At 40.9% G+C, this 15503-nt stretch overlaps 1 protein-coding gene across 8 annotated transcripts in view; it reads right to left on the reverse strand.

Moving 5' to 3' along the window:
• Nucleotides 1-15503, reverse strand: part of creb5b (cAMP responsive element binding protein 5b) — a 43238-nt gene that overhangs the window by 17930 nt on the left and 9805 nt on the right. For all 8 annotated transcript variants that reach the window (XM_005472446.4, XM_005472445.4, XM_003454377.5 and 5 more), the window contains 5 exons: nt 14325-14402; nt 13910-14003; nt 11946-12067; nt 10441-10598; nt 641-767 (listed from right to left, as the gene is read on the reverse strand). In XM_005472446.4, coding sequence (XP_005472503.1) covers nt 641-767; nt 10441-10598; nt 11946-12067; nt 13910-14003; nt 14325-14402 — 579 coding nt within the window. The remainder of the gene's footprint in view (nt 1-640; nt 768-10440; nt 10599-11945; nt 12068-13909; nt 14004-14324; nt 14403-15503) is intronic.

Below are 15503 nucleotides of genomic sequence, written 5' to 3' on the forward strand. Positions count from 1 at the left end.
TTGGTGAGGTTTGTGGTGCTCTCCATGAGGCATGGCCCCTCTCACCCCCACCCCTGCCTGGACCCCTCTTTCCTTGCCCTCCCCTTTCCCTGGTCCATAGAGATTTGGGTCTAGAACCTGACACACAATCTTAATTGCAGTAAGTGTGTTTTGTGTAAAAATATCACCCAAACGTGCACCCCTTTCCTGAACCGTCAATCTTCCCAAAAATCGCTTAGCCCTTAATTTAATAAACATGGGAAGGATTTTTCCACACCATAAATATGAGGCGTCTTATGTTACAAACGGAACATGTGTTGTATCATTGCAATCCTGATATGAGGGCCTTTCGCTATGTTGTTATCATTTCCTGTTACACAACGTGATTGTTCTAAATTTAGTTGGCTTAATTGTAGTGAAAATTTACATTTTGAACTCACAGGACAAACCACTCATTTCTGCAGGAAGTGTCTTTCTTGATGTCTTGGTAAGCAACTTTAATGGTGACATGAAGCATTCGAAACTGCACAGCAACACCAACACAGCTTATGTTCAGTCTGAATGTACAGTGCACTGTCATCATAGGAGTAAACGAGTCTACTTCTGCATGTGTGAGTGCCGCTGTAAGTGAATATGCTCTGTAATCTGTTGTGGTACTCACAGGCATCAACACAGCAGAGGAGCCAGGCATGGTCGGGTCTGGCAGAGTTCCAGGCATGGAGGCTGGCAGAGGCTGCCTCTGTCTGTTTCGTAGGTGCAGTAGTGAGGACAGCGAGCCGGGTACGGGCCTAAAAGGACACACATGAGGAACTTAAGGGTTCGTCCTGCTACACACAATCTAAGAATATTATTCTTTCTTGCACCAAATCCAGCATCAAATGTAGCGCTAGTTTTTGACGTGTCCTAATAAGCACTCAATTAATGTATAAGCATATAATAAAGAAAGAAGTGATAATGTAGTATAAAATCCCTTTTTAGTATATTAATCGCCATTTACTAACTTCTTCTTTTTTTTACACACAAAAAAGTTTAATTCTCAGTTAATTTTATCTTTCTGTACTTTTAGTGTATGAATAATTGTATTATACATTATAGTGTGATATAAAGGACTCACTGTTTATATATTTCCTAGAAATTAAGTGCTGAAATAAATTATTACTATAATATACAAAGGCAGGAAAGACGGCAAGTGAAAACATGCACGACAAGAGGAAAAAAAACCTGTAAGTGCTCAGTAGCTTAAGTCACCTTTGCGAGTTTAAAAACTGTATGTTTAAAAACTACAGCTGGTAAAGGGAATTTGATTACCCACTGATACGGTTGGTGATCATGTCTAACTTTTATACTCAATTCCTCTGGTTTGAAGCTCATTCACTCTGAGGACAGGAACATCAAAAACAGTGCACGAATATTCACTTCCATTACTACATAATATAATAATAGTATAAAAAATACGGGGGACTTCTGTCAATCGCAATTTAGAGGATTAGGTATTTTGCTGTCACCTGATGTGACTCACTAATGTGCTTATAAAAACTAAGGGTCTGTGGCTCCGTTGACAATAATAAAGAAAAAACTTCACCAAGTTTCTCCTTTAGACTAAAGAGCTGATTTTGTCATAGATACTGAGAGAAATGTTGGTGCTTATATCAAAACATTCAGAGTCTCTGAATGCAATGAATTGCTTTCATTTTTCGTATTTCTGGTTAAAAGTGTAATCACTTTCCAAACATGCAAGTTGGCTGCTGCCCCATGTTCTCGGAAAGTCCTGAGCCGAAAGCACGCTAAAAGAAAACTATTGTATTATCGTAATTCTACAAAGTGGGATGACTTAGGAAATCTATTCATACACGTTAAAGTAAATGTAACATTTTACGTGTGTGTTATTTCAGAGGAAATGCTTTCCGCAAGCTCGTTCTTTTTTTAGTTCGCTCTTCTTCTACAGCCACAATCTCAGAACAGAACCACCCCCCAAAAAACATTAGTGAGCCTGTGCGCATGCTGCACTTCAATCATCTCATGAGTTTTTTGGATGTACTTTACTTTTGTAAAGTATATCCAAAAACAATGGATGAATAATGATTTTGGTGATGATAAATGACTAATATTTGTCATAACAACCACATGAGATGAGCATGATGAGAATCATATTTAGAAACTGCTAAAGCAATGGAAGCCCTGTGGGGAAAATCTCTTTCAGTGACCACAAGAGCGGGCGGACCAACGGGCTTATCCACACTCTCGGCCACATCAATAAATCACATGTACAGAGGCCCAGGCTAAGCTTAAACTATTGACAGCAGTCCTGTCTCAGTCACTGGCTCAAGGCCTTGGCCATACAAATACCCAGACCAATACATCTGCGCTCGGTGACATCATTTATACAACTGTCACCAAATCCCTGCTTCTAAGAACAACAATTCCCAGCTGCAAGGTGCTGCTACACCCGCATGAATGCAGTAATTATTCAGTTCTTACATCTAAAAGCAGCATTCACCGCACGATTCTTCAACAACTTGCATCAGAAGAATCAATAAATCTCCAGTTATCTGCGCTGCCACTCACCAGCTATTTAAGCTCCATTTCCTCCAAGCGTTAAGAAATTACAGCAAACAAGAAGCATTTAGGTTAGCTGTGTTCAACGGGTTAACATAATCAATTCACCACATCACAGCCTGGATTACGGTAATAGTGAGTGGTGAAGGAGTGATGGCCTAATGGAGGGGGGGGGGTAACAGGGCAAACGTTCCACCACCTGAATAAATACCTGTATTTTTCCAGACCTAAATATGTGCATTTATGCTCCAGACATTTTAGATTGCTGCACACACACACAGGACTATTACCATCCTGACGACGTGTCATGCCAGCATAACATCCCAATTTATCACAATCACACTCATTTAACAGCGCGTATGACATTTGAGCAACACAGCGAATTCAAACATTTCCACATGGGAAAACTCATGAAAGTACAATGAGGTATGCAGTGTAGCTGCATCAACAGTTTCCCTCAGTGTTTAGACTCTGCCAGCATTCAGAAGGATGAACAGTCGCATGCTGGTACATGCTGTTGGTTATGTAGATGAAGACTACATCATTTTTTCATAACTACGTGATGACTCCATTTTTCATTCAGACGCAGAGTGAAGTTTTCTCAACAGATTTTTGCAACACACTGAAGTAAAAACGAATGTTAACTTGAAGCACGTCTGTATCTCATTACGATGTGTCAATTAGCTAAACAAAACTGGCTCATTTAAAGTATTTTTGTTCTAAAACTGTCACATTATTTGCTTTCGTTTCCCACGTGTATCATGTGTGCTATTCTACTAATTTAAACAAACAGTATTTTGTAAGAAGAATAAGCTTTATATGTTTATTTTTTATTAATTAGCCCTATTTCAGTCATACTTCATCCTTAATCCTGGCAGCCACATAATAAACAACAACATTAAAAACACACACAAACACACAGGCTCTGTGACACAGAGAATAAAGGCTCCTTTTGAAGGCCGTAACTTCTGCGCCTGTCTGTTAGACGAACGCTCTGTCCATCACGACCACACTCACCAAAACACAACCTGCTTGTCCACCGGGAAGAAAAAACAACACTAACATCTGACAGCACTTCCTCAAGGGATTAACCCGAGCTTTGTGCTGACTCTGCTGATAAATAAAGACATTTCAGACAGCCAGCAAAAAGCCACTAACGGTGAATCCAAGAATCTAGAAGAAACAAATATAACTTACTTGTTGAAGTGAACACGATGGCTACTTTTGTTATGCATTACAGTGTTGGTACCATTGAAATGTAGATTGATTGGTTGACTGACAGAAAGCGCCTCAGCAATAGTTCTGAAAAAAGGCTGAACTTGTTTTTCTAGCTTTTTCCAGCAACTTAAAATGAAAGATTTCCTGCTTCTGATGAACTCTTAATATGTAGTATTATGTCACTCTTTCCTTTTCCCGTGCATTTTACAGACTAAACCATTTCTTCTTTTTTTCACTCTGATAAATACTATACTCTACAAAATAATGCATTTTAATATAGCACTATCGTACACTGTCAGTAAGGCACTAATCACATACAGTATAAAGAGTTAAATAAGAAACTTTCTTTATTTCATGCTCCCTCCTGCTTTGTGTATTTACATCCTCCTGCTCAAAGTGTTTATATGTGAATAAGTGCATATGTGAGTGTGCGACTGTTCATTAAGCTGCGTGTGAACATATGCGTGTGTCTGTGTGTGTGTGTGTGTGTGTGTGTGTGTGTGTGTGTGTGTGTGTGTGAGTGAATAATGACAGGCTCGGCTCCACTGAGGGGACTGATAATAGCCTGGGCTGTGGGCCCCAGGGGAGAGCAGGTAGACACTCTGCAGTTCTGACCCTGCGCTCTCACATTACTGAGTGCTTCGCTCTCAGCCCAGCTCTCCTCCACAATCCCCGCCCAAGAACCGCCGCCGCCGCCCAAACCCACCCATCTTCACTCCACCATGACATCATTAGTAGAGTTTCATCCCTCTTTATGCCAATTTTACTTTTTCTTTTGCTCTCTTATTTCTAATTGTCCACATCATTATGATATTTTTTTTTACACCACAGACCCCTCATGGTGTCCACGCCTAAACCCGAGTCCCCCTGATCTACTTGGTGTAATCTACAAATTTTGTAGACACACTGTGCTTTACTGTCCCAATCCCAACAGTCCCAACTCCAACTCAAGTACTGGGGACTTATACACAAGGGGGTTGGCTGCCATCCAACAGAGAGAGGGAGAGAGAGAGTCCACTGACTCATATCCTTCCCTTTCTGACTCGGCTCCAGCAATGATGTAATGCTCTTGGTTTTTCACCCTCCCCCCACCCTGTGCCTGCCTACCCCCAGATTTTGTCCCTCCCTCCCATCCTCCTCTCACTTTTCCCTCTCTTTCCCTCCTCAACTCAGTCCAGCATCACTGCACTCACTCCTCGCTGGGTGAAGTCACTGCAAGCTCTGGGTAGACACAGCAGCTAAAAACTTTTGAACGTAACCAAAACAGCCCAGGGCCAAGTTCCAGACGTTTGGGAGATGGTGGTGCAGTCACCATGGGAACAGAGGTAAATACCGGGAGAAACAAGGGCCTCAAACAGCTTGCAGCTGCCTGGCTCTCTGAGTAAACACTACACAGGACCTGCCCCTGATTTACTGCCTTTAATCACTGGTGGGAGGAGAGTGCCATGGGGTTTGGACTGAGGAAATAATACGAATCTGATCAAATAAATCAGCTATAATGGGTTACGACACAGGCTGACTTTTATTAGCGCTCTAGAGCAGGGATGGATGCTGGGAGGGTGCTTCACTGGAATGGATCTGGGCTGGGGTGTCCTCACATTAGGGTGCCTCAAGCCGAGTTAAGGCATGCCAAAGCACAGTTTAGGAATGGTGGGGAATGACACTCTGGAGCAAATTAGTGTAAGTGTTGCGGTATTTATTCACCAAATATGATACTGTTTTGAATCATCAGATGCTCTTGGCTGAGGAAAGCAAAGATGGGTTGGCTTTCATTTTAAACGAAAGCATGTCAGTGCATTCATATCGGCGGTGAATCGGAAAAACTCTTCAGCAGCTAATATGTCATCTTGTTACAAGCTACCCCGGGATCTGTCAGCAGCACCTGACTGGTGCTGTAACATTTGGCATAAACAGCCCCTTTCACTTTCAGAGATAGTTCATCTTTCTCCCTTTTCATCTACTAAAACTTCACTATTTATTAACATGTTTATGCCTTTGCTGTGAAGCCAACTTAGGCTCCTGTCACCCTGCCACCTGATTCCTGTCTTCTGTCAGTCTCATCTCTCATTCAGCTTTCCATCTTCCCTTCTCTTTCAGAATCTCCATACATTTTTCCCACACCCACGTTCTTCTGATGCCATGTTCTTCATGCTTCTATCTTTTCCTCTCATTCTGTATACACATCTTCTCCACTACCTGTTTAGCCACCATCCAGCAACATCCTCACCATCTGATGCCACTCTTCACTCTCTCTCCTTTACCCCCATGATCTGTCGTTTCCTCTCCACCAGCTATACCTCCTAATACCTTCTTCCGCTCCTCCATCCACCTCTGATCCCATTCTTCCTCTACTCTGTCCACCTCTGATCCCTCTTTTCCACACTTCCCTACATTGTGATCCCTGTGCTCCCCAGAGCTCTGAGGCACATCCCTGTGTGTGAGTTGCTTGTGCAGGAGCCTGCATGTGTGGTGGCCCCAGGGCAGGGATGACACAGACCCGCTGGAATGAGAGGGAACAGAGTCTGGGCGTTCCTCTAAAAACGCACTATTAAACCCAGTGCAGTACACAATGAGCTCATCTTAATTCAGGTCAGATGTACATCCTGCTTTCTCTCTCTTTCTTTTTGTCTTTTCACTATTTTTTTAATTGATTACATAGTTTGAGCTTTATTCGTCTGTACCGTTGCTTACCAGTTTTCTCTTCTGTCTACCTCCTTCCTTTTCTATTTGGATTAGCTCTACAATTTATTCAGAGCCAATAGCCACATTTTTTTGTGGAGAACTAACATTTGTCAAGTTCGAGCACGGGGGCAACTTAAGCTTTCTGTAGAGGTCACACACTCGTACACTCAGGATGGACCTCCCTCCTTATCACAACTTTGTGAATGCAATCTAATCATAAACAATAATAAAAGACATCTTGTTTAAATTGTAAAGTTCATGAGGTCAAACTTTATCCATAAACAGCCCATAACATCCTTTCTCTCTATGCTCATGCACCAGTGCAGTGCACTTAGAAGGCAGCACCACTGGGTTATTACAGGCATGGAAAGAGGTATTATGCAATCTATACAATATGCAGCGTGTATCATGAACCACCTATCGACACCACTGTATCAATATTAATTCAGTATAGTAGGACAGCGGTGCTATTTTAAACAACTCGATGAAGTAGTGAGTATCAGATTACACGTAATGTAAAAGAGCATGTACACATTGTGTTTAGACGTGAACATCTGTTCTTAATAAGTGATCACTAGCTATAATATCTGACAATGATCGTGGATTAATAGGATGATCGCAAGCTTTTGCAATTAAATAGAAATGCAAATGTACTTTGTCACAGACACTCATAGAATTTAATACATCGAATTGCTACAATTCAATCTATTAAAAGCAAATCTTCTACCCAGTGGTCCTTCATGATCAATCAGCACACTAGCAAATCTCTTTGCAAAAACACAGGAAGTTAATATCACTCTACACTTTGCATGAAACCTTGCTGTTAAGAAGGCATGAAGACCAACATCTATTTCTGCTACTTCCCTTAAAGGCAAAAACAAGGACCACAAGTAGAAGGGTGCTGAAGGTGTGAAAAATATTGTGCATTTAAAGCAGCATGGGAAACACAACCACAAATTGACTTCCTTCAAACCTGTGCACAATGTGACAGCCAAACTTACAAGTTGCACACAGTACGCCCAGGGTGGGACACCGCAAATGATAGATGTATAGGTTTAAAGATAAATCCACAATCTATAAAAGCGAATAGACTCTCCGCATAGAAAGAGCTGCTTTAAAGTGAATGTGGTTAATCTCACATTTGTACAAAAACAAAATGAGACAAAGTTCTATTTTTGTTATTGAAGATAAATTGAAAAACTTTTTGGTTAAATGGTGAAAAACCAACACTGCCTGACATCAGCAGTTAGTGGTTTTGAGGGTTGCATCTCATAAGTTCAAATAGTCTTTAACACTTTAGTAGGTTTAGACATCTGCACTGTACATTTAACAAAAAAATAATAGTTGAAAGCGGTACTTAACTATCAAATTATCATCAACTGATGATGAAATCTGCCACATCTGTACTGTATTCCCGTAGCCCAGATGCATTCAGGTTGATTGTGCTATGTAATGGAAACAATCGGGCTGAATTCCTTTGTGAAGCCAAAATAGAAGAATGTCATTTTTTAATGCCTTGTGCCCACACCCATCCACCCAGCGAGCTCCACTTACAAGTGAAAAGGCTGAGGTTTTCACAGAATGTTGTATCTCACATGGTTGACTAGTAATGTCCAACGCATTTAACTCTGACATAACTCAGCACCAGATGTTTATAATTGAAAAGCAGAGAGCATTCAGAACAGTTGGACACCGCTTCACTTTGTATGATAATGATAGCCGTGACATTAAGATCTGCTGGCTGTTTCTTATGCCTGGTTTTAACACTGGTTTGTGTCAGTGCAGCTCCCCCAAGACCTCTTTTAAGGACTCAGAGCTGAGGGAGGGAGAGAAAAAGCGAGAGCGAGAGAGGTCCTCAGGTTTCACAGCTGCAGGCCCAGCTCAATCCTAAAGTAAATGGACTTGAGGAAAGCCAATCCTAATTGATTCCAAGCCTCAAAGCTCTTTAGTAAACATTGTGGAGCAATGAAAATGACTTGTTATCCTAATTCATTGGATGCTCATGCTGTGCACTCAGCAGAGCAGAGGAACAAAATGAAGAAGCAGATGGAAGTGAGATTAAACTGATTTTGTTTGGTGATTTTGTCTCATTTAGAGACATATTTACCACAGAGCCCCATAAAGTGTGTTGATACTAAAAGATTTATAGACCTGCAATGATCAGATACACAACCTTTACCAGTCTTGACAAGGATAACCGTTTTTTAATAGTCTCTTAGGTTATTATGGTTAAATTTAAACACAAAGATTTACATAGCGGGAACCTAACTGTGCTCCTAGTTTCACAAAAGCACAGTTAACAAAACATATTGAAGCCTACAATTCACATGAATAAATATGGCTAATATCAGGACTGTATTGGACTGAGTACACCAGTCTGTGAAGTGTCCAGTATGGTCTCTATGTAGGAAGTTCCTGTGGAGAGACCCTGTGCACAGAGGCTTTGGTGAGCCCTAATGGCTTCCTGTGGAAGTTCTGCTTTTCAGTGGAGGGGTTTCCTCAGCCCATTTTCCTGCTGATGTGAACATTTCCAGATCAGTTTTCTCCTGTGTGAATATTCCCATCCTATTCGTGTTTCAGGATTCCGCCATCCTAGTAAACAAGTGACGCATCTGCAATTTTAGACCATACAACTGCTGCTCAGAGGTTGCCTCAGATAATGTGTGACAGATCACTGCAGCTGGCACTTTGGTGCATTTCTGTGGCTGGCAACCACCACCACATCGCATACCGTCTCTGAATTTTGAGTGATGCGATTTTACGGCAATAAACAGTAACACAGCTCTCTCAACAAACCGGTAAGGGCTCTGTGGTCAGAAAGGGCTGCTAAGTGAAGTGGTGAGTCAGGTAAAGAGTTTACAATGACAGGTAAAGTCAGGTGAAGCGGGCCTGACAACGTCTCTGTTACTGGCAGTGATTGCTGCTCCTCCAAGGGGTTGAAATTCCATCCCTGTCCTCAACAAAGAGCCTGATGGGGTGTCAGTCAGACTTAGTGATGGGCCTCCCATCCAATATTCACTAGCTCCCGAAGCTGTAAATCTACACAAGACAGCCTCAACACAGGGCTGGCCTAACTCTGAGCCATCTCAATGTCTAACAAGTTTGCCACAGGCCTGGTTTACAGTAACAAAGCCCTGGCGCAGGTTTGAAGGTGGCTGAAGTTAAAGCACAAGGAATGAATGAGGTCACTGGAGAGTCCTCATATGGGAAAAAAGGTGCACAAATGTTTGTGTGTGTTTCCTATAACAGTTATGTCACTGACATATTAAGACAGAACTGCAGCAGAGGGAAAGACGTTTCACTCAAAGAGATGACAGCCCTGCAAGAGTTGGCAAAATTTATACAATCAATACCCAATGCAATACCCCAATTATTACGTACAGTGTGCATATACGAGTAATAAGCACAAAGAAGCAACCCACACACATTGTAATTAATATGTTTTCTCTATCTGCAAAGGTACCAGAGAAGCAGAGCTCTAAGGCAACTGCCATTCCCATACTGTGAAAAGAACTATTTTAGAACATGAAATGCTAAACCTGCGTAAAAGCGGTCACGGCTTAGGCTTCAACAATGACTTCATCTTATCCTCCGGGACCCTCTTTGGCATGCTCTGCTATGGGACAACAGTGAATGAACAGCAAAACACGAATCGCAAGTCCCACACACACTGCTCCAAATGTAATGAAACACTGACATTGCCTCAGAGACAATGGGGGGGATGACAGCCGGCACAGAAACAGAGGGACCAGGATGAGACTGAGGCTGTCAGTATAACAGGGGCACACTTGAGGTGAGAGAATCCCCAAAGATCACTGCGCTTGTCAGGCGCTTTTCAGTCTGTCATCAATTCTCAGCAGTGCTCAACAACCGCTGTTTCATGTCATATAGAAAAGAGAAAATGCCTCTCTCTGTTGCAAGTTTCATAAAACCTGTTTGTACCTGTTACTTGTATTTACGCTGCTGATGTTTCACGACATCTTTCTGCCACTGCGGTCTGCTTACCCTATCTGTCTATTTGTTGATGGAGCCTGAGTTATGACAGAGCTGGATTGAGGAGAGGGCAGGGCCTGCTGGATCACTATGCTGGTATCATGATTGCCCATCCGTGAGTGGGACTGCTGGTGCTGGCCTTGGCCTGCTTGGCCATGCAGTGAAATGTTCTGTAAAGAGAAGAGAGGAGGAGAGTGAGCACAGTATAGAGGTTTAGGACTCTATAAAGAGCATCTTCAAGTGCAACACAACATAAGCATTTCAACCGTTTGGCCTTGAACTTCACACATTCAGTGGGTGGGAATGGGTAATGAGGAACTATGTAAGGTATCATCTACAAGCTTTTCTTTGCTGAGCTGAGAGTTTATTGATGACCATATTTCCTTTATTTTTATTTTATCAACAGTTTTTAATTGTCACATTATGAATATGCATACTAAAATAGCTGCAAGTGATAGAATACTCACACTCGCGTATCTCTCACACACTTACAGTGCCATAAAGCATTTTGCATTGCAGCACAATTACTTAATCTTCACCATTATGATAGTATATTGCAGGATATGGAAATAAGACTATTTCACACTGTCTTTTTGGTGTTTTCTTAAAGTTTCGAATTTTTAACTCCTTATCTTGTTGTGCTTTACACTCCCAGCGAGTCTTGCTCTGACTCGCCTCCTGCTGACTTGGCAAAGCGTCCCACCATAAACCACACAGGCTGGGCAGCCTAGACATGGCTGACCTGAGCACACACGATCTCCAGAGCCAAACCACAGAGACAGCAGCTTTGCTGCAGCATGGACTGCATATACTCCCAGACCTTAGATAAGCAGTCTGTCTTGTGGTGATTTGACTATTACCCGTGTTTCAGGTCAAGGTGCTTCAGGGCAGATGTATAATGCATAAATGATCATGTTCTTTGTCAAACGTCAGTGTTTGTGACTCTGCTCACATACAAGACTGTCTGGTGAGGGTTTTTTTTCCTGATTACTGCTGAAAAAGATGTCTCAGGGGTCTGTCTGTCTGGGAGAAATAGGACTCCTCTAAGAGATGAAGATCTGTTTGAAGCTGCAGGTGGAGAACCTGATATCTATTGTCCTCATCTGTGATGGGTGACAAATCTCCACCTGCTAGCCCTGTCTGTCACTGTTGACAAGACAGATGAGGTTAAAGCAGCGTGGCACTGGCAGCATTACGAGAACTAGACAGGGAACAATCAAAGTATAGTTTGGATAAAAGAGAGAAAATATAGCAGAAATATATTAGTGGTGAATAAAGACTTGTGGCTATCCATTTTTGAACAAAGGGGCAGAATGTGGTTGCATGAGGTCTACGTGTTTCCAGTCTATAAAAAAATGTGTTATCAGCTCATGCAGTTTGAGCCGCTGTTAGTGACATTACTCATGTGATTGCTCCAGATAAGAGCTCTTAACCACCTAACCTCTGTGGCTTTGGTCTCATCTGTTTTTGTTTTGTTTTTTTTAGTCTGAGGTTTTTTTTGCTTTTTGCTCCAGTACCTGTTTACTGTCCTCTTCTTCCTGGGCTTTGCAAAATTCCTGCTCAATTGAGCAGTCCAGGTCACTGAACAAGCCCACCTCCTCACAGTTCTTTAAAAAACGTGTTGGCGTGGGTGTCTGGTCTGTAAACGAAGAAAAAAAATGTTTTTCAGGTTTAAAAGCAGAAATGTCATTAAATGAGAAACATGGACCTTTAAAAGTTAGAGGGAAAAGAGTGTTAGAGGGTTCCAACTGGCAAAATACATCCGTTTTCGTAAAAAAGCTGTTTTCATATTTGTCTTTTTCCTTTACATTTTGTGATATTCTGTGATGCTTTTGTAAAAGATGTATGCCTAATTTTCATGTGCATACCTGAAACATATATACAGTGTAAAAACTAACACAGGCAAACAGAACCAAAATGCAAATATGCGCACAACAGTATTTAAAACAGGAGCCATGTCTGCAAGAAGTGAAGTGAGACACGAGAAAGCATTTAAATCTGTTTTGACAGCGCAGCATGTTTCATTCTGATCATCTGGATTTGCATCAGTTTTACTGCTAACTTTTAATTTGATTCCGTGACTCTTCTTGTCCGATTTTTATGTCTTGTATTTCTTGTATTTTCTGCCTCATTGTTCCTTCCTCTAAAAAAATGATGTCCAATTATGTGAACCAAAGTTTTTACCAGCATGCACTTTAAGCAAGCTAATGGAGACCCATCCAAAAAGAAGAATGAACGTACACTGTTGTTACGCATTGTGTTTTTAAGTAAGCATTACTTGTATTTAGCCGATGAGAGACACTACTTTTGACAGCCCAGTTTTTTGCTGACAAAGTACAGATCCCACCTACGGAGTGGGGTCTCATTTGTCGAGCTCAGTCAAGCTGTGGTATTCAACTTGACGTTGTGGGGGGTGCACGCGGATCGGGTTTCAGACTGTTGAAGGTGATTTTGGGATCACAGTTGTTTCAAAGGCTAAAAGCATACTTCATGGTGTGTTTATCCATTCTGGCTAGACTGAGGATTGACTCAAACTTTCGTCATGACGTGTGTACTCAAAACACAGTTTTACTCTGCAAATATACAGCGCCTTTTCGATCTGCAGAAACTGACAATATTACTCAAGCTCTATTAAGAAACCGAGTAATGTCAGTTTTTAGTCGAGTCAATGCAAAACAAATAGAGCAGGTCAACTTTAGGTCATGAATTATAGTGCTAAAAGTTAAGCGTAGACAATTTTGCAGGTGACAGTGTGTGTCTGAGGTGTGACTTTGTGTACTGCGTAACCACTGATTATTTTATCCTGAGTTCAGTGTATCAGTAAAAAAGTAGTCATAGTTGTAACTCAGACGAAAAGCGATAAAGACGGCTGGCCTAGAAAATCTGATCCTACTGACTACTGAGTGTAAATAATAAAGAAGAAACTACTTGAATAGTCTGGCTGTAGCAATTTTTACTAGACGATGGCTGATGCATTAGGAATGTTATAAGGAGTAGAGATCTACACTATTGGATTGACCGCTACTATTGGGTTGACTCTTACTGGACTTTTGAAAATCTAGATTAATGTCCAGATTGGCGGCTCAACTGGGCTTGTGCACCCTGCCATCTGTAAAACTTCCTTTCTTTCAACGTGACATATAGAATGATGACGCACCGAGTGACAGAAAAGCGCAAATCACATGAAGTAACAGGAAAGACAAGCTCACACATAAAATGCTCATTTGTCCAGTTTTTGTCAGGCAGCTTCTTTATATGTTACTGAAGTGTTCAGTGTGAATGAAACTAAGCTGTAGCGTAGCATGCCTCATTTGATTTACATTATTGCAAACAACTTCTGGAGGCACTGTAAAGCATACTGATGATAGACGAGTGTGTCTGTGCATGAGTCACAAAGACACACAGCAACAAACAAACTCCAAGTTTCTTTCAAACCCTGCTCAAACAGTGAGTTAGTCTGTATTGAAGGAGCATAACTCACCTGATAACATGTTGTCGTTCTTTATGGAGGGGAACTTAAGGGTCATCTCATGTTTGTGTCGATGTATCATTAGATGGTCCTCTGTGGGGAATCGCTGTCAAAAAAAAAGAATTGTACATATGTAAAGAGACAAGTATGAGCAACTGATAGGAAATGAAACACTACCCTAAAATAACATTCACTGTTATTTTAGTCATTCTTGACTACATACTAAAAGAACCTTTTTTTTCTTTAGGTATTTTAACACTAGACTTGATCACAGTTTGTGTTTCTAGCACTTCCATAGTATTGCGTTTCTCCCTCATGCACGAGAGATAAATCTACTCCGAATCCCTCCTTGGTCTATTGATATTACAGGCAGACATACATATACACATGCAGATGTACGCATTGAGTTTTATCACGACATTCTCACCTGAGAACAGCCAGGAGCGTTGCACACGAACGGCCTTTCCTGGTCCGAGTTCATCACTCTGGCCAACTTCTCATAAAACTACAGAAAAAGACAAAGAAGAAAGCAGGGAGGAGAGCTGATTAATTTTGCTTTCCTTAGATGAGGGAAAATACGCTCATGTCATGCTAGACATGAAACTGCTACTGCACCTGCACTAGTTTTCTCACACTACAGTAATCTGGGCTCCACTAAAATGACATCAAGGCTGAGGTTGTGGAAACACTGACTCCAATAACTTCAGCAAAACTCAACCACTGGGAAAACTTTTAAATATTTCGATAGATGGATTTTCTTTATATCCACGTTTTTATTGCACATTACCACATAGATTGTAACACACTTTAAAGCTGGTAATAAACAAAATGAACAAATGTATCTATATAGACACTGCTTCTCAGTACTTATGTATTTTTTATTAAGGTAGCTATGTAGTAAGACAAAATTGACTTTAAATGAAAGGCACTTACATCTGGTAAAATAGCTCCACATTTAAGTTTCAGCCATACAGTCATCGGTTTCTTAATGAATTGATTCGCTGGTTATGCATCTTTTAGTGAGAACAAGAAAAGGAAGCAGCGGCTGTGCAGCCGTGCACAGTCAGAAAGTGCAGCTTATTTGATAGAAAGAAGAAAAGGAACTTTAGCCGGTGTTAGTTTTAAAGCTTAAAAGTAAGAGGGCCTCGGGTTTTTAACGTGCACTTTAGGTACTGCTCAGTGCACCCATATCATTTTAACTTTCGGAATTCAAAGCAAAATGGGACAAGCAATGGTAAAAGACAAAAACACTAAAAATAAACCTCTAAATTTTTTCAAATTTTATCCTTTTCTTCTTTTAACTTTCAAAAACCCAATCAGGCAAAACCAGTTAAATAAGTCAAAATTTTCAACTGTATTTTTTCATACATTTCAAATAAATTACGGAAACAACAGGTGGATTTTAAAATATATCGATCAACATCAAACACATTAAACAACACCTAAGTGAAATATGATATCCACATGATGGAGCGCACACATTCAAAAATTTATATCGCAACGGTTTACAGCATCTTACTTTATTGTTCCTTCCAAGAATTTTTTTTATTATTTTAGGCAGGAATAAGAAGGAAAATATATTTTTAATTATTATTACTACATTTTT

This window comes from Oreochromis niloticus, linkage group LG11 (assembly GCF_001858045.2).
Source record: "Oreochromis niloticus isolate F11D_XX linkage group LG11, O_niloticus_UMD_NMBU, whole genome shotgun sequence".
In the NCBI taxonomy this organism is placed as follows: domain Eukaryota; kingdom Metazoa; phylum Chordata; class Actinopteri; order Cichliformes; family Cichlidae; genus Oreochromis; species Oreochromis niloticus.